General features: G+C 48.2%; 1 protein-coding gene across 3 annotated transcripts in view; it reads left to right on the top strand.

Moving 5' to 3' along the window:
* Positions 1-19,976, top strand: part of sema4ba (sema domain, immunoglobulin domain (Ig), transmembrane domain (TM) and short cytoplasmic domain, (semaphorin) 4Ba) — a 453,543-nt gene that overhangs the window by 376,133 nt on the left and 57,434 nt on the right. For all 3 annotated transcript variants that reach the window (XM_085968833.1, XM_085968834.1, XM_085968835.1), the window contains 6 exons: positions 689-849; positions 5,150-5,212; positions 5,309-5,407; positions 5,499-5,610; positions 6,658-6,774; positions 10,831-10,988. In XM_085968833.1, coding sequence (XP_085824959.1) covers positions 689-849; positions 5,150-5,212; positions 5,309-5,407; positions 5,499-5,610; positions 6,658-6,774; positions 10,831-10,988 — 710 coding nt within the window. The remainder of the gene's footprint in view (positions 1-688; positions 850-5,149; positions 5,213-5,308; positions 5,408-5,498; positions 5,611-6,657; positions 6,775-10,830; positions 10,989-19,976) is intronic.

Genomic DNA, 19,976 nt, shown 5'->3' with positions numbered 1-19,976 from the left:
TTCCTCTATATCTTTGAAAAGGAATCCAAAACCATTGTGTGCTCTTTTGAATAATTATTTTGACATGTATAATTAATTTAATTTTTAGATGAGGTACTTATCCTAAATCTCTCCGCCTCTCTACCTCCCTCTCCTCCTTTATGGCGCTCCTTAAAACCTACCTCTTTGACCAAGCTTTTGGTCACCTGTCCTAATGTCTCCTTGTGTGGCTCAGTGTCACTCCTGTGGGACGATTTACTACGTTAAAGGCGCTATATAAATGCAAGTTGTTGTGAATTGCCGAATGCAATCCATCAAGTGAAATCGAAAAAGGATCATGTGACTGTAGCATATAATCTATGTGACCATTGGTCTCATTACAGTCATTCACCAAACCAACTTGTTTGATATTGGCAGTGGCAGTAAATGTAAATTGCTAAGTAGCTGGTAGTCTTCCTATACTTATAGCGCCACTAGAATGAAATAAAGGAGGACACCATTTTTTCTCTAACTTAAAAATAAACTTACTGCATCCATTTGAACTTCAGGTATTTAAACCATTAATGACCCTCCATCCTGTTTAAAGTGAGACTTTGATAAGGCCAGACGGAGCCGAGCTTGCGGTAAGGAGCTGCTGTCAGCTGCCTGTCTTCCTTCAGAGGGAAGGGTCCTGTCACTTCCTCTAACCGGTGGGCTTCTTCTTTCTCAGATAGCACAGACAGACCTGTCAAGCATTTCTCCCGGGATGGAGTGTGGAACTACACCAAGCTGCTGCTGAGTGCTGAGAGAGACGTGCTGTACGTTGGTGCAAGAGATGCCATTTTCTCCTTGGATGTTTTGGATATTGCTCCCAATAAATTCAAAAACGAGGTAGGTGACAGGATGTTGTCTTGGTGCAGGGCAAATCAGTGTTTTCATATTTAGCTATTTCTCTTCCTATTTTCTTTCTTTTACACAGGATTACACAGAACATACGGCACAGATACAGGCCATTCGGCCCAACCTGTCTATGCCGGCGTTTATGCTCCACTTGAGCCTCCTCCCATCTTTCCACATCTCACTCTATCAACATAGCCCTCTATTGCCTTCTCCCTCATAGGCTTGTCTAGCCTCCCCTCAAATGCATCGATACTATTCGCCTCAAATAATCCCTGCGGTAGCGAGTCACCACTCTCTGAGTAAAGAAGTTTCTTCTGAATTCCCTATTTGATTTCTTGGTGACTATTTTATATTGATGGCCTCTTGTTTTGCTCTTCCCCACAAGTGGAAACACTCTCCTCTCTACTCCATCAAAATCTTTCATAATTTTTAAGACCTCTATTAGGCCACCCCTCAGTCTTCTGAAACTGGTGTTAGGGAAATTGAGGGGATTGAAGGCCGATAAATCCCCAGGGCCTGATAATCTACATCTTAGGGTACTTAAGGAAGTGGCCCTAGAAATAGTAGATGCATTGCTGGTCATCTTCCAAAATTCTATAGACTCTGGCACAGTTCCCATGGATTGGAGGGTAGCTAATGTAACCCCACTATTTAAAAAAGGTGGTAGAGAGAAAACAGGGAATTATAGACCGGTAAGCCTGACATCAGTAGTGGGGAAAATGCTAGAGTCCATTATAAAAGATGTAATAGCAGAGCACTTGGAAAACAGTGACAGGATCGGACAAAGTCAGCATGGATTTACAAAAGGTAAATCGTGCTTGACTAATCTACTGAAATTTTTTGAGGATGTAACTGGTAGAATAGATAAGAGAGAACCAGTGGTTGTGGTGTATTTGGACTTTCAGAAGGCTTTCGATAAGGTCCCGCATAAGAGATTACCGTGCAAAGTTAAAGCACATGGGATTGGGGGTAAGGTATTGACTTGGATAGAGAACTGGTTGGCAGACAGGAAGCAAAGTGTTGGAATAAACAGGTCTTTTTCCGAGTGGCAGGCAGTGACTAGTGGGATACCGCAGGGATCGGTGCTAGGACCCCAGTTATTCACAATATATATTAATGATCTAGACGAGGGAACTAGATGTAATATCTCCAAGTTTGCAGAGGACACAAAGCTGGGTGGGCGTGTGTGCTGTGAGGAGGATGCAGAGAAACTCCAGTATGATTTGGACAGGTTGGGCAGATGCATGGCAGATGCAGTATCATGTGGATAAATGCGAGGTTATCCACTTTGGTGGCAAAAACAGGAAGACAGATTATTATCTGAATGGCAATAGATTGGGAAAAGGGGAAGTGCAACGAGACCTGGGTGTCCTTGTGCACCAGTCGCTGAAGGTAAGCATACAGGTGCAGCAGGCGGTTAAGAAGGCAAGTGGTATGTTGGCCTTCGTAGCGAGAGGGTTCGAGTACAGGAACAAGGATGTCTTGCTGCAGTTGTACAGGGCCTTGGTGAGACCACACCTTGAGTATTGTGTGCAGTTTTGGTAGCCTTATCTGAGGAAGGATGTTCTTGCCATGGAGGGAGTGCAGCGAAGATTCACCAGACTGATACCTGGAATGGCAGGAATGACATATGAAGAGAGATTGGGTCGATTAGGCTTATAGTCGCGAGAGTTTAGAAGAATGAGAGGGGATCTCATTGAAACTTATAAACTTCTAACAGGACTAGACAGACTAGATGCAGGAAGGATGTTCCCGATGGCGGGGGAGTCCAGAACCAGGGGTCACAGTCTAAGGATAAGGGGTAAGCCATTTAGGACTGAGATGAGGAGGAATTTCTTCACCCAGAGAGTGGTGAACCTGTGGAATTCTCTACCACAGAAGGCAGTTGAGGCCAATTCATTAAATATATTCAAGAAGGAGTTAGATATATTTCTTAAGGCTAAAGGCATCTGGGGAGAAAGCAGGGACAGGGTACTGAATTTGGATGATCAGCCATGATCGCTGACATGAATCAACTGTGCGGCCTGCGGGCGGCGCTGTCTAGGGAGAGTATAAATACTCGGGCACGGGCCCAGCTTGCGCAGGACATTCTTAACAGGAACTAGTGAAGGACACAACTAGACCGCCATGTTGTAAAACAGTTGATTAAAACTTTGTTTAACGCTTAGACCAAGTGCCTAGTAGTTTTCTTACGTCAATCGCATTAAATGGCGGAACAGGCTCGAGGGGCCGAATGGCTTACTCCTGCTCCTATCTTCTATGTTTCTATGTTTCTCTCTTCATGAGAAAAGAGACCCAGCCTTTTCATCCTTTCCTGATAGGTATAACCTTGAAGTTCTGAACAGCCATTAATTTAGGTTTTTAATGGACAATTACTGCTATTGTAAAAAGTAAAAAGGTCTTTCGCCTGCAGACTCAAATCCATTGGGAATTGGATTTACACTGTCAAAACACATATCACTTTGAGCCCCCTGTCAGCTGTCAGACCTGTACATCCAGACACGGGGCGCAGGGTCACAGGGATACTGTTCTGTCACATCGCTTCACCAAATTCTCTCATTAGATGCTGGGCCCCTCGAGCTGGGAGGGTGACTGACAAGGTATCTACTTCTGTCACTAGTGTTGCATGATTACCGAACCAACGTGAGCCCAGCTTCCCAAAGGATGCGAAACCTAATCCTCTGTTGTCTCCCAATTTGGAAGGCCGACATAGAATGCCTCAGCCCAGATCTGACAGAGCTGATCCAATTGGCTCTGAGGACAGCAGGTCAGCCGCAGCTGGAAGTCTGTGTGAAGTCAACCAGTGCAGTGTTTTGGTTAACAATCCTGAATTGAATATTTATAATCCGAATTTCACGGAAACACCTTCCTAGAGAGCTAAATGAATCCTGTTAATTTTAGTCGGTATCTGTCTTGTACCCACACTGCCTGTTTCCACTAAAGCTATCCCTAGCATGTTCAATCCTTTTACTGACTGCAGATTAGTTTCCAAAAAAATTTACATAAAATGAAAAAACAAAGTACAAAGAGTTTTGTAGAAATGTATCTTCTTTACTGCTGGGAACAGGCCGTAGATTATCAGTCATTCAGCAAATTCTGTTAACTCTGAGAAAAGGACGGAAGTAAATCACTTATTACTGTATAATGGAAGTGGTCTTTCCAGCATGTCACTGAAACACAGTCTAGGATGGTTCATAACATCAGTGGGGGACCCTGTCCAATTTCTCTAGTTCTTTGTTAGATTCATTTCCTCATTGTTTTTATGTTGGGCCGAAGGATCCTTTTGCATAGTAGATGTTTGATGTCCGTTGCTTTTTTTTTATCTCTCAGGATACCGTTCTTTTTTAATTATTCCGTTTATTGTAACTAAAGACATTAGTGCATTTTTCAGTATTTTAGGACTAGACGATTAAACATTTTCTCCTGCTGACCATCAACTGAGATGAAACATGAGGTGATTCTCGGGGTTGTATTCGTAGATTGTCCAGATTGTGGTCACAAATTTTCAACAGCGTCCGACATTCTATTAGGACAATACCTGAAGGATTCTCGGACGGTGTTGAAGAGGGGACTGCGCGCATCCCAATGTGACTGTCGAGCACTAATGACGGCAGTCGCTGTAAAGGGTGGTCTCCCTGTTATAACAGAAGGCAGCCAAAGCACGATACGGTAATTGGCTCCTTCTCGTTCCACAATCGAACTCCCATGACCGCATTCCTCCCAGAGGAAAGATTTCAGCATTGCTCGTGTGGGTGCTGTTGAGTGGATTTATGAAGCCTAACTTGGCTGATCAAGGGGGATGTTGTGTGTGGGGGAGGGGGTGGGTGGCAGGTAGACGAAGAAATCTCGGGGTAGAGATTGGACCGCGTTGTGCCCAAAGGAGGCCTGGTAGATTCGCCCCGATATTGGGTTGGGCCATTTTCTAGGCGCCCCTGTCGTGCAAATGAGGGGGCCTAATGCCTTTGGGGCCAAAGGCCAATATTGGGTCAGGCCATTTTCTAGGCATCCCTGGCCTAAATAATGGGGGGGCCTAATGCCCTCACGCCTGAAACCTGGTACCAGCGAATCTCTACCCCCATTTTGTCAGCAGGGTATTAGTGCCTCCTGCTGCTAGAACCAGGCACGGTGCATTCGCTGCCTTCGACAGCAATCCAGCTGAAAGCAAGTGGGTGAAAGTGAGGAGTCTAAGGTTTGTTGTTATTTGCACTGAATGGTTTCTGTAACCGGTGTGTAAACCCGTTCTCAAATGTTAATGCGAGCTCTTTAACCATACTCAACTAACCCTTTACAGGTGATTTGGGAGACCCCAGAGCAGAAGAGGAAAGAATGCCACTTTAAGGGGAAGAGCCTGTCGGTAAGGCCCCTCACTATGAAAACAAACTGTTGAGGTACGTTTAAGTCCAATAGCCACAAGTTCTGACAAAATACTTTGGTGTTTGTCCGGTTGCAGAGTGACTGCTTCAATTACATCAAGCTCCTCCTCCAGTTGAACAGTACGCACGTTTATGTTTGCGGGACTTACGCTTTCAGCCCCACGTGTGCCTACATCGTAAGTGTTGACACTGCCGCCTTTAGATATTGAGAGACAAAACATTACCAGGTAGTTGCACAAAGTGTAATCCGTGATCTTTCCCTCGTAGCGTATTGCAGACTTCTCTCTTGCGCGAGGTCCCAATGGTAATCTGTTGACTGAAGACGGAAAAGGCCGCTGTCCCTTTGACCCGACCTATAAGTCGACTGCAATCATGGTTGGTGGGTAAAAGCAGCTTTCAAGCAGTTGTTGTTACTCAATATATTATTATAACTCATTACATGAGCCTGTAAAACCTATCAGATTATAGGGTTGGTGGATGGAGCACACTACTTACTCCCAGACAAGAACGGCGATTATTCTGCTGCTCAAACACTGTTCCTGCCACCTGGCCTCTACTCTGCCAGGGCTTTCTGTCGGTATTTCTTTCCCTTGAGTATAGAAATTTGAGGGGTGACTTAATCGAGACGTTTAAACTGATAAAAGCATTCAATGCGGTAGATAAGGAGAAAAACTACTTCCACTGGTGGGGGAATCCAGAACAAGGGGACACAATCTTAAAATTAGAGCCAGGCCGTTTAGGAGGGAAATCGGGAAGCTACTTCTTCACACAAAGGGTGGTGGAAATCTGGAATTCTCTCCCCCAAAAGGCTGTGGAGGCTGGGAGTCAATTGGGGCTTTCAGGACTCAGATTTTTTGCTAGTTAAGGGTAAAAAGGGATATGAAACTAAGGCGTGTAAATGGAGTTGAGGTACAGGTCAGTCATGATCTAATTGAATGGCGGAACAGGCTCGAGGGGCTGAATGTCCTCCTCCCACTCCTCAATTTGCGGGGTTCAGTGCTGCACCACACATTGAACCAGTGAGGTGCCACATTTCATGCTTTGAATAGTTGTGTAGTATGATGCAGAAGACGTTTATCTGATGATGGGGCAGTACTTCCTTGCTGTATAAGAAGTATGATTATGAGAGAATGCGACTAACTGTCCTTTTCTCACATCAATTCTTTATCCAATAAAAGCACTGCCTGGTTGTCTAAAATGTGAGTCACGCATAATAGCATTGAAGCATTTAAGTCAATATATAAAAATTCACTATTTTTGTGTTAGAGTAAAGTAGAATCTCCTGACAATTACTGCAGATTGGGTTCAGAGTAGACCATGATATTTTACATTTTGGATGGATAAATAAGTATGTAAAGATTATTTGTTAAATACCGAAGATTACAAAGGGATGGGTTTAATACATGTTTGTCTTTACTTTAACCAGAGGAGGAATTGTATGCAGGAACAGCCAGCAATTTTCAGGGGAATGAGCCAATCATTTCAAGAAGTCTGGGTAACAAACCACCCTTAAAAACAGAGAATTCTCTCAACTGGCTCCAGGGTAAGTGACAGGCAACAAACGCCGAGATGTGAGTTGGAAAGGTGATTGACTTAAACAACCAGCCAGCCCATGTCGGAAAGCCATCTTGTGGAGCAGTGCTGGTGGAGTGTAATAGTGGTGGGAGGTTGGGTCATGATTGCTGATCTCGGCTCCGTAATTAAAGGGAGGTGTAGAGGGGAGGTTAGATCCTGGGCCGCAAGGAGGAGAAAAATCAAGGGCGGGTCAATACTAGCAGCTAGATTAAGAAAGGGCAGGAAGCAAGGCTGTGCCTGCCTCTGCGGTGATGACAACTTGCAATAAGAGCTCCCGCCCCGCCAAACACCTCTGCCCCGCCAAACTCTCCCGCCCAACTCCCCGCCCAACTCCCCCGCCCCACCCAACTCCCCGCCCAACTCCTGTGCCCCACCCAACTCCCCGCCCCACTCAACTCCCCGCACAACTCCCCCGCCCCACCCAACTCCCCGCCCAACTCCCACGCCCCACCCAACTCCCCGCACAACTCCCCGCCCAACTCCCCCGCCCCACCCAACTCCCCCGCCCCGCCCAACTCCCCCGCCCCACCCAACTCCCCCGCCCCACCCAACTCCCCGCACAACTCCCCCGCCCCACCCAACTCCCCCGCCCCACCCAACTCCCCGCCCAACTCCCCGCCCAACTCCCCCGCCCCACCCAACTCCCCGCCCAACTCTCCCGCCCCGCCCAACTCCCCGCCCAACTCCCCCGCCCCACCCAACTCCCCGCCCAACTCCCCCGCCCCACCCAACTCCCCGCCCAACTCCCCGCCCCACCCAACTCCCCCGCCCCACCCAACTCCCCGCCCAACTCCCCCGCCCCACCCAACTCCCCGCCCCACCCAACTCCCTGCCCAACTCCCCCGCCCCACCCAACTCCCCGCCCCACCCAACTCTCCGCCCAACTCCCCCGCCCCACCCAACTCCCCGCCCCACCCAACTCTCCGCCCAACTCCCCCGCCCCACCCAACTCCCCGCCCAACTCCCCCGCCCCACCCAACTCCCCCACCCAACTCCCCCGCCCCACCCAACTCCCCGCCCAACTCCCCCACCCAACTCCCCGCCCAACTCCCCCGCCCCGCCCAACTCCCTCACCCAACTCCCCCGCCCAACTCCCCCGCCCCACCCAACTCCCCGCCCAACTCCCCCGCCCCGCCCAACTCCCTCACCCAACTCCCCCGCCCAACTCTCCCGCCCCGCCCAACTCCCCCACCCATCTCCCCCGCCCCACCCAACTCCCCACCCAACCCAACTCCCCGCCCAACTCCCCCACCCAACTCCCCCGCCCCACCCAACTCCCCGCCCAACTCCCCCACCCAACTCCCCCGCCCCACCCAACTCCCCGCCCAACTCCCCCGCCCCGCCCAACTCCCTCACCCAACTCCCTCACCCAACTCCCCCGCCCAACTCCCCCGCCCCGCCCAACTCCCCGACCCAACTCCCTGCCCAACTCTCCCGCCCCGCCCAACTCCCCCACCCAACTCCCCCGCCCCACCCAACTCCCCGCCCAACTCCCCCGCCCCACCCAACTCCCCGCCCAACTCCCCCACCCAACTCCCCCGCCCCGCCCAACTCCCCCACCCAACTCCCCCGCCCCACCCAACTCTCCGCCCAACTCCCCCACCCAACTCCCCCGCCCCACCCAACTCTCCGCCCAACTCCCCTGCCCCACCCAACTCCCCGCCCAACTCCCCCGCCCCGCCCAACTCCCTCACCCAACTCCCCCGCCCCGCCCAACTCCCCCACCCAACTCCCCCGCCCCGCCCAACTCCCACACCCCACCCAACTCCCCGCCCAACTCTCCCACCCCGCCCAACTCCCCCGCCCTGCCCAACTCCCCGCCCAACTCCCCCACCCAACTCCCCCACCCCGCCCAACCCCCCCGCCCAACTCCCCCGCCCCGCCCAACTCCCCCACCCAACTCCCTGCCCAACTCTCCCGCCCCGCCCAACTCCCCCACCCAATTCCCCCGCCCCGCCCAACTCCCCCACCCAACTCCCCCGCCCCGCCCAACTCCCACACCCCACCCAACTCCCCGCCCAACTCTCCCACCCCGCCCAACTCCCCCACCCAATTCCCCCGCCCTGCCCAACTCCCCGCCCAACTCCCCCACCCAACTCCCCCACCCCGCCCAACCCCCCCGCCCAACTCCCCCACCCCGCCCAACTCCCCCACCCAACTCCCCTGCCCCGCCCAACTCCCCCGCCCAACTCCCCCACCCAACTCCACCGCCCCGCCCAACTCCCCCGCCCCGCCCAACTCCCCCACCCAACTCCCCCGCCCAACTCCCCCACCCCACCCAACTCCCCCACCCCACCCAACTCCCTCATCCCACCCAACTCCCCCACCCCGCCCAACCCCCCCGCCCAACTCCCCCGCCCCGCCCAACTCCCCGACCCAACTCCCTGCCCAACTCTCCCGCCCCGCCCAACTCCCCCACCCAATTCCCCCGCCCCGCCCAACTCCCCCGCCCAACTCCCCCACCCAACTCCACCGCCCCGCCCAACTCCCCCGCCCAACTCCCCCACCCAACTCCCCCGCCCAACTCCCCCACCCCACCCAACTCCCCCACCCCACCCAACTCCCTCATCCCACCCAACTCCCCCGCCCAACTCCCCCACCCCGCCCAACTCCCTCGCCACGCCAGACTCCCCCGCCACGCCAGACTCCCCCGCCACGCCAAACTCCCCCGCCACGCCAGACTCCCCCGCCACGCCAAACTCCCCCGCCACGTCAGACTCCCCCGCCACGCCAAACTCCCCCGCCACACCAGACTCCCTTGGCCCATCAAACACCCCCGCCACGCCAGACTCCCCCGGCCCGTCAAACACTCCCGCCCTGCCAAACTCACCCGCCCCGGTACTGAAGACCAAGTTGCCTTTGAATCTCGGAATCACACACTCAAGGTTCAGTTTGGTAGTGTAACTGAGGTCGTGTACGTTGAGGAATGATGTGCTTTGACAGGGTGAACACAAATAATAAAAGAAAGTCAGATGCCTATTCTTCTTTACTGCTGCCTTTAACCAAACAAGTGCGATGTGCATCTGCAAAAAAAAGTTAAACATTTACCTCTGTAATTTTAACCCGTTAAACATGGCTCTCCAGTTCAGTTATTAATGAGTATATTGCAGCGTTCACTCTATAGAGCTGGGCCATGTAAAGCACTAATCTCCCTCTGGACGAACAATGGAGATATTTGAAAGCAGACTTGCATGAAAATAATGAAAGGACTACATAAAAAAGTAGCTCCATAATATAGCTGCAGACACCCAGGGCACCTGGAGAGTGGAGATGTCACTTCGTGCAACAGACTCCAGTTTGGACCCTGCAGCAAACTTCCACATGCACTTCGAGAGACTTAAGGGACGGTGGCCCCTGTCCACAGGCGGTGGATATTCTGGCACTTCTCTATTGATGACATTGTTGCACCAAGAATAGAAATAAACTTTCCATTTGGACTTGCCTTATCACTGGTGATGCTTTACTGAGCCTGGCTGAGATGAAGTCGAACATTAATGGTAACTAAGGTCCTGCCATTAAATGTTTTTGTTGCTCTCCAGACAGACGGGCGCTATATTCAGTGTAATGTGTACATTTACCCCTCTGTCTATCACAGATCCTTGTGCCAGGCTCACTATTATCTACAACGGATTTTTACTGCACAGCGAACTACAATAACCCTGATTTAATACAGGAATTTTACACCTGATCATTTTAGTGGGCAGGAGATCATGAGCTGCTGAACTCAGTAGGGAAAAAGCCAGGCCTTGTGATTCTACACAACATTTGCTATTCACCGTTTAAACCAATCCAGAATCAGTTCAGAAACAAAAGCCTCAGTTAGCTTTGTTGGTGGACTTCATGCTGTAGCTAAGAAAAAAAAATGTTAAAAGAGTGAACAAAACCGTGGAAATAAATGTCATTTTACTTAAAGAGCGTCAGTTAAATGTTAACGTTGTTTGCAGTAAGAACACCAATAATTTGTACTTAACTCATGGAGGGGAATATATTTTTAAACTGTCTAATTTTATGACATGTTTTACAGATCCAACGTTTGTAGGTTCAGAGTTTATTCAGGAGAGATTCTCGGAGAAGAATCCCGACAAAGACGATGGGAAAATCTATTTCTTCTTCAGTGAAACGGGCAAAGAGTTTGATTTCTTTGAGAACACAATTGTATCGCGGATAGCCCGAGTCTGTAAGGTAATCTCAAAGTCCTGGAGGGGCGGGAGGCTTGCCATTTCTAGCAACTGCTTCAAAGCGTATTTTCTGTAATGCAAAACTTACTGACCCTTTGCTCCTATTGAAGCCCTGGGAATTGCAGACCGCAAAGCAACATTTGTAGGACCACCTTCTTCTGTACTTTGACACTTGGATAGGGAAATACATTTTGCTGCGTTTGGTAGTGTGTAGTAGACTAGTAATGCAGAGGATATGAGTTCAAATCCCACCATGGGAGTTTGAAAAGTTAAAATCTAGAAATAAAAAGTTGTCAGTAAAAGTAACCATGAAAATAATCGTAAAAACCCAACTGGTTCACTAATGCCCTTTAGAGAAGGAAGCCTCCAGTCCTTAACCCGCTCTGGCCTATATATAACTCCAGTCCCACACCAATGTGGTTGACTCTTAGGGGGGAAAATTGAGACGTGCCCCTTTGGGGCAATAACTTTGCCGGGGCGCTACTTTCCCGGAAAAAGTAGCGCCCCCACAGCCGAAATTGAATGGTAGCGCCCCAAGAGGGAAGCGGGGCGCTACTGGAAGTGCCCCACCTCCCTCTTGGGGCGCTGCGAGGGAATATCGCTGCGTTATGTGCCACGGTATTGCAGGCCTTCCTCCCCTTCTTAAAAAACCCTCTTAGGGCGTTAACGGGAGGCGCAAAGCAACCGAATTTTTCCCCCTTAATTGTCAGGTGACGTGGCCTAGCAAACCAGTTGTCTCAAACTCTGGGATGGGAAATAAACGCGGCCATGCCAGCGATGCCCACATCCCGAGAATGAATTAAAAAGAAACGTGGACTGAGACAACATGACTGCTAGTGTGCATTCAGTAAGGACAGGATCTCTTTCTGCCCTGACTTAGCTTACAAAAAAACTCTCTCTACATGACACAAAAGTAAAATGTAGCATACTTTTTGTGTGCTACAGAATAATATATTTTTAATATAACAGATTTCTTAGATTAGCTGACCCCTTGTACTAGCTAATCAGTTTATCCTTTTGAGTAGTGAATTATGTGTCTTCTTTCCATCACATAGAACTTGTAACAGTGGTTTTTTAAAAAAAAATCCGTTTTGACTGATGAAGATCGTCAAGTGGGATAATGAAAGCATATACGGGTAGGTTTGCTGAACGCACGCCCCTGGTGCGGAGCCTCGCCCGCAGGGAGGGCGTGTCAGGAAACCACGGGCATCACTCCAGGGAACACTGTGGAATAGTGTCGGCTGCACTGTTATCCTGGAGGTTTGCTGGAGAGTCCGTGGAGGAATATCACTGAGCGTACACGTTTCACCTGTGAGTTACTCACCTAAGAACATAGGGACAGGAGTATTAGCCCCAAAGAATCAGTTGTGAGAAGACTTGTAGCCACGCCAAGTGTACAAGTTACAGCTGCACCTGATCGATATGTAAGGGAGGACGAGCAATATTCTGCTTGTACCAAGATCTGAGAAATTGCAAACAAAATACAACAACATGACACATTTACTATTTGTTATACAAAACCGGTGGAAAACAGCAAGTGATTCGCCTTCGCAAATAGAGTTAATTGTCAAAGAAATTTCTATATTTAGACGAACAGATTTGGATTGCATTTGCATACAGCTGGTAAACTCTACTGTTTTTAGACAGTGTCTAATAATTCCGACAGTTCTTCTATTTGAGGTGTGGGATTTTGATAGGACTAGTTGATGCAACGGAATAAAAAGGTAATCTTACTGAGTATCAAATGTGTTTGGAGACCGAGTCAAATCCAGCCTTAGGAGATGAGCGATTATTATTATAAGAACTAAGAGCAGGAGTCGGCCATTCGGCCCCTCGAGCCTGCTCCGCCATTCAATGAGATCATGGCTGATCTGATCCCGGCCTCAACTTCACTTTCCCGCCTGCTCCCCATAACCCTCGACTCCCCTGTAGTTCAAATACCAGTCTATCTCCGCCTTGAATATATTCACTGACTCCGCCTCCACAGCTCTCTGGGGAAGAGAATTCCAAAGATTCACGACCCTCTGAGAGAAGAAATTCCTCCTCATCTCCGTCTTAAATGGACGATCCCTTATTGAAGGCTATTGCTTACTGATAGGGATTAGAATTACAAGTAGACTTGTCCTATGACAGTCTGATGCTAGTTGATCTTAATCCTTAGAAAGTAACACCCCATTATATACAATTTTGGCTGCAGGAACCACTAATTATAAGCGTTACCTGAGGCACTGAAGGCTGAGGGATGCCTGTTAGGCTGAGGTGATAGGTCTTAGCAGTATCTTCAAACGCACAGTGCCTAGTGCAGAGGTGTCTGTGGTATTATGCTCCTGATACTAATCCTTGGCTGTCACCACCAGAAATATAAAAATCACCTATTAACAAATATCCACCATGAGTATTAGCTCTGCACCATTCCATTACAGCTCAAGTATAGCTCTTGTTTGATGTACGTTTGTTGTACAAACTGAGTTCTACCCTGTAAACGGCAAGTGGGATCAGTGTTTTCTACTTTGGTAGCCTGCGGATAAAGCTGGTGATAACGCGTAGCCTGAGGAGAACTGGGAGGACAGGTTGTTGACTGGTTACAATCTGTTGACTGGTTTGGCGCTATTAACCTGTCTTTACCGGGTATTGAAAATAGTGAAATAAAAACAGCAAATGCTGGCAAACACTCAGCAGGTCAAACAGCATCTGTGGAGAGAGAGAAAAAACAGAGCTCACGGGCTGAATCGTAACTCTCAAAAATGGGTGGATTGGGGATCGGGTCAGAGGTTAAAATGATGGTGGTCGGGGGGGGAGCAGACAGATAGCGGTGGGGGGGGGGGGGGCGGGGTGGGAGGAGTTTACTGGATAGCTTGTTGGGCCTGGAGTAAACACTCCAGTTCCTCCTGGATCACAAGCAGTGCTGTAAAGGCACTAACCTCATGGATTCAGCCCTTCTCGCCAACTTTCATCTGCCGGGTTTCCCGCAGCTTGGGAAACCCGGCCGGCATGAGTTAAAAATAGAATAACTATCAAAATGAAGGCAGGTGGCCTCATTATAATATTTAAATGACCAATCCGCCTCCCGTGAATGGATTGGTTGCCCGCCCGTCGTCCCACCTCCGTTAAAACCGGGTTGGGTAGCTGGTGCAAGGCAAAAGGGGGTGATAATGGGACAAGCATGGAAACAAAGGATGGATCCAGAGGAGGTGTAAATGGTTACAGCAGAATAGCAGAGGGGGAGGGAAGCATGGAAAACCTGGCAAAGAGGAGAAGAAATGACAGAGTATGATCCATTGAATGTGGAGGCTGGTGGGGTGAAGGGTGAGGACAAGGTGGACCCTACCGTGGTTCTGGGAGGGAGGCGACGGAGTGAGAGCATAAGTGCGGGAAATAGGATAGACACGGTCGAGGACAATGTTCCCGTTAAGCCGCATGATCGTTCAGCGGTCTGGAGGTCTTGCACAGGCCGCTCAACGGCTTTTAAATGGAAAGAAACGCACATGCACAGGAACATGAATGGGCCGGGCACCCCCCAAAAAATTAGAGGGAACATTGGTCAAGGGCCCTATCAACCACAGTGGAGGGGAATCCTCGGCTGAGGAAAAAGGAAGACATTTCAGATGCTGGTGTGGAAGGTGGCATCGTCAGAACAGATGCGACAGAAGCAGAGAAACTGGGAGAACGGAATCGAGTCCTTACAGGAAGCGGGGTGGGAGGAAGTGTAATCAAGGTAGCTGTGGGAGTCGCTGAGCTTGTCATAGACATTGGTGGACAGCCTATCCCCAGAATTGGAGATAGAGAAGTCGAGGCAGGGAAGAGAAGAGTCGATGATGGACCATGTGAAGATAAGGGAGGGTTGGAAGTTAGAAGCAAAGTTGATGAAATTTTCCAGTTCATGACGAGAGCAGGAAGCGGCACCGACACAGTCATCAATGTGCCGGATAAAGATATGAAAATAGGGGGCCCTGAAAATACTGTGCAGTTTTCCCGAGAGCGATATCCCTGCTTATAGTTCACAGATCACAGAAACCCCACAGTGCAGATAGAGGCCATTTCGGCCCATCGAGCCTGCACCGACACATATCCCACCCGATCCCTGTAACCCCTACACCAACACATATCCCACCCTATCCCCGTAACCCCACATATTTAATCCCCCTAACACTAAGGGTCAATTTATCATAGCCAATCAACCTAACCCGCACATCTTTGGACTGTGGGAGGAAACCGGAGCACCCAGAGGAAACCCACGCAAACACGGGGAGAATGTGCAAACTCCACACAGACAGTCGCCCGAGGCCGGATTCGAACCCGGGTCCTTGGTGCTGTGAGGCAACAGTGCTAACCACTATGCCACCGTGCTAAACGAGTAAAACATAATGTTCAAAGAGTTGAGACTTTTGGGTTTGTGGTACCCTTAGATTTGTTTACTTTCTGAGTTCTGTTCTGTGAGCATCACAGTTTTCTGATATAAAAATCTAATGAAGCGCTAATGGTGTAATTTAGGAATTGTTGCAGCAGGTTCTATAAAAGAACGCCATAATTCTCCTGCAAAAACAATTAGGATAATTAGTCAATCAAAAAAAAAGCTTTGAATAATCAGTTAATAGGATGGGTTTGGACTGTATAATGCAGCTGTAGGTTTCATTTTGCAACAGCTAATTATGATTCCATAATTGAAGGAAAAAAATATGAAAGGTTATTGGGAATGACCAGGGAAATGGAATCAGGGTAGACTTAAGGACATAAGAAATAGGAGCAGGAGTAGGCCATTCGGCCCTTCGAGCCTGCTCCACCATTCAATGAGATCATGGTTGATCTTCTGCCTCAATTCCATTCACCGGCCTTGTCGCCATATCCCTTGATGCTTTTACTAGTCAGAAATCTATCGACTTCTGTTTTGAATATACCCAATGACTGAGCCTCCACAACCCTCTGGGGTAGAGAATTCCAAAGATTCACCAGCCTCTGTGTGAAGAAATTTCTTCTCATCTCAGTCCTGAATGGCCTACCCTTTATCCTGAGACTGTGGCCCCTGGTTCTAGACTCCCCAGCCAAGAGAAACATTCTCCCAGCAGCCACCCTATCAAGCCCTATAATAATTTTGTATGCTTCAATGAGATCCCCTCACATTCTTCTGAATTCAAGAGAATACAGGCCTAGTTTACTCAATCTCTTCTCATACGACAGTCCCGCCATCCCAGGAATCAATTTTGTGAACCTTTGTTGCACTCCCTCTATGGCAAGTATATCCTTCCTTAGGTAAGGAGACCAAAATTGTACACAGTACTCCAGGTGTGGTCTCAACAAGGCCCTATATAATTGGAGTAAGACTTCTTTACTCCTGTACTCAAATCCTCTTGTAATGAAGGCCAGCATACCATTTGCCTTCCTAATGGCTTGCTGCACCTGAACATTCACTTTCAGTGACTCATGTACAAGGACACCCAGGTCCCTTTGAGCATCTGCATTCCCCAATCTTTCACCATTTAGGAAATACTCTGCCTTTCTGTTTTTTCTACCAAAGTGGATAACTTCACATTTATCCACATTATAATCCATCTGCCATGTTCTTGCCCACTCACTGAGCCTGTCAAGATCCCCTTGAAGCTTCTTCACATCCTCTTCGCAACTGACACCTAGCTTTGTGTCATCAACAAATTTGGAAATGTTACATTTAGTCCCCTCATCCAAATCATTGATATAGATTGTGAATAGCTGGGGCCCAAGCAGCAATCCTTGCGGTATCCCACTAGTCACAGCCTGCCATCCTGAAAAAGACCCGTTTATCCCTACTCTTTGTTTTCTGTCTGTTAACCAATTCTCAATCCATGCTAGTATATTACCCCCAACTCCATGTGCCCTAATTTTGTTCACCAACCTCTTGTGTGGGACCTTATCGAAGGCCTTCTGAAAATCCAAATACACCACACCTACCGGTTCCCCTTTGTCTACTCCACTAGTTACATCCTCAAAGAACTCCAATAGGTTTGTCAAACAGGATTTCCCTTTCAGAAATCCATGTTGACTCTGCCCAATCTTACTATTATTTTCTAAGTGCCCAGTTATTGCATCCTTTATAATAGATTCCAGCATTTTCCCAACTACTGATGTGAGGCTAACAGGTCTGTAGTTCCCCATTTTCTCTCTCCCTCCTTTCTTAAGTAGCAGGGTTACATTTGCTATCCTCCAATCTGCAGAATCTATAGAATTTTGGAAGATGCCAACCAATGCGTCCACTATTCCAATGGCCACCTCTTTCCAAACCCTAGGATGTAGGTCATCTGGTCCTTGAGATTTATCGACTTTTAGTCCCATTAATTTTGCTAGTACTGTTTTTTTACTAATAATAATTTCTTTAAGTTCCTCATTCTCGCCACATCCTTGGTTTTCTCGTATTTCTGGGAGGTTTTTTGTGTCTTCCTCTGTGAAGACAGAAACAAAGTATTTATTTAATTTCTCTGCCATTTCCTCATTCCCCAGTCTCTGGCTGTAAAGGACCTACATTTACCTTTGCCAGTCTTTTCCTTTTCACATACCTATAGAAGCTTTTACAATCCGTTTTTATATTTTTTGCTAGTTTGTGCTCATATTCCATTTTCCCTTTATCAATTTCTTGGTCCCCCTTTGCTGATTTCTAAGAAGATCCCAATCCTCAGGCTGACCGCTTTTTCTGGCAACTTTATAAGCTTCCTCCTTTGACTTAATACTAGCTTTAATTTCTTTTGTTAGCCATGGTTGGATCACTTTTCCTTTTGGTTTTTTTTGCCCTAGAGGAATATATGTTTGTTGCAAATTATGCATTATTTCCTTGAATGTTAGCCATTGTATGTCCACCTTCATACCTTTTAGTGTAGTCTCCCAATCTACCATGGCCAACTTGTCCCTCATACCCTTGTAGTTTCCTGTGTTTAGATTGAAGACCTTAGTTTCAGATTGGACTACATCACTCTCAAACTTAATATAAAATTCAATCATATTATGGTCATTTGTCCCTAAAGGCCCCTTTACCACAAGATTATTAATTAGCCCTTTCTCATTACATAGTACCAGATCCTGATACAGAGCTAGAATTGGCACAGATACAATGGGCTGAATGGCCTCCTTCATGACGACACTGTGACTATTTACAAACAGTGGCGGATCACGCCAATAATAGCTGTTGTTTTAAGACAGCAAGAACGTGTAACTGTCTGTGTACTAGGCAGAAAGGCCAGAGAGGGCCTTTAGTTCTGTGAGGAATGCAACAAGCTGCTGTGTTCTTTGGGCCCAGTGTCACTATAATGATGTGGTTACTCCCAAGATTGCAGTCCATATTCGAAGTTCCCAGTCCAGCAACGAGTGACAAACACGATTCATTTGTTTCTATTGATGGTAATTAAATCGCACTAAATAAATGAGTACGTTCCCACTTTCCCGACCATGAAAAGGGGAAATCTCCCTTTTGATCCTCATCTATTAAAAGAGATAATATTGCAAAGGGAACTATCAATAAAAAATTAATAGAGAGCTGTGCAATCCTCAAAGGACGAAGGAATCTGCTGCGGAGTATCCAGGAAATACTTGGTGATGTTCCAGTAAAGATATTTGTAAACATTTCAGAATTGGTCTAGATATTAAAGTGTTCATCATGTGATAGTCTTTCCAAGTCTTGCGTGAGAGGTGGTTATTCTGACTTAAAGGAGATCAGGACCAGTAGCAGGGGACTGTTCCCAGCCTCTGTTGGTCAACATCTCTATTTAGGAAGCAAGCCAGACCCTGTTCCCAAAATAAAACCTGGGTGATCCACTGTGTCCATTACCTGAGCCAGGAATCTTCCAGCCAGGAGGCTTAATACGTTACTGGAGTAAAGCAGTCCTGGTGTACAGTTCTGGAGTAAAGCAGTCCTGGTGTACAGCTCTGGAGTAAAGCATTCGTGGTATACAGTTCTGGAGTAAAACAGTCCTGGTGTACAGTTCTGGAGTAAAGCAGTCTTGGTGTACAGTTCTGGAGTAAAACAGTCCTGGTGTACGGTTCTGGAGTAAAGCAGTCTTGGTGTACAGTTCTGGAGTAAAACAGTCCTGGTGTACGGTTCTGGAGTAAAGCAGTCTTGGTGTACAGTTCTGGAGTAAAGCAGTCTTGGTGTACAGTTCTGGAGTAAAGCAGTCCTGGTGTACGGTTCTGGAGAAAAGCAGTCCTGGTGTACAGTTCTGGAGTAAAGCAGTCCTCGTGTACAGTTCTGGAGTAAAGCAGTCCTGGTGTACACTTCTGCAGTAAAGCAGTCCTGGTGTACAGTTCTTGAGTAAAGCAGTCCTGGTGTACAGTTCTGGAGTAAAGCAGTCCTGGTGTACAGTTCTGGAGTAAAGCAGGCCTGGTGTACAGTTCTGGAGTAAAGCAGTCTTGGTGTACAGTTCTGGAGTAAAGCAGTCCTGGTATACAGTTCTGGAGTAAAGCAGTCCTGGTGTACAGTTCTGGAGTAAAGCAGTCCTGGTGTACAGTTCTGGAGTAAAGCAGTCTTGGTGTACAGTTCTGGAGTAAAGCAGTCCTGGTGTACAGTTCTGGAGTAAAGCAGTCTTGGTGTACAGTTCTGGAGTAAAGCAGTCTTGGTGTACAGTTCTGGAGTAAAGCAGTCTTGGTGTACAGTTCTGCAGTAAAGCAGTCCTGGTGTACGGTTCTGGAGTAAAGCAGTCCTGGGGTACAGTTCTGGAGTAAAGCAGTCCTGGTGTACAGTTCTGGAGTAAAGCAGTCCTGGGGTACGGTTCTGCAGTAAAGCAGTCCTGGTGTACAGTTCTGGAGTAAAGCAGTCCTGGTGTACGGGTCTGGAGTAAAGCAGTCTTGGTGTACAGTTCTGGAGTAAAGCAGTCTTGGTGTACAGTTCTGGAGTAAAGCAGTCTTGGTGTACAGTTCTGGAGTAAAGCAGTCCTGGTGTACAGTTCTGGAGTAAAGCAGTCCTGGTATACAGTTCTGGAGTAAAGCAGTCCTGGGGTACAGTTCTGGAGTAAAGCAGTCCTGGTGTACAGTTCTGTAG

Source organism: Somniosus microcephalus, chromosome 27, assembly GCF_052327205.1.
Source record: "Somniosus microcephalus isolate GS21.2 chromosome 27, FLI_Smic_1.0, whole genome shotgun sequence".
Classification (NCBI taxonomy): domain Eukaryota; kingdom Metazoa; phylum Chordata; class Chondrichthyes; order Squaliformes; family Somniosidae; genus Somniosus; species Somniosus microcephalus.
The sequence above is the reverse complement of the archived record's forward strand: the minus strand, read 5'-3'. Positions and strand labels throughout refer to the sequence as shown.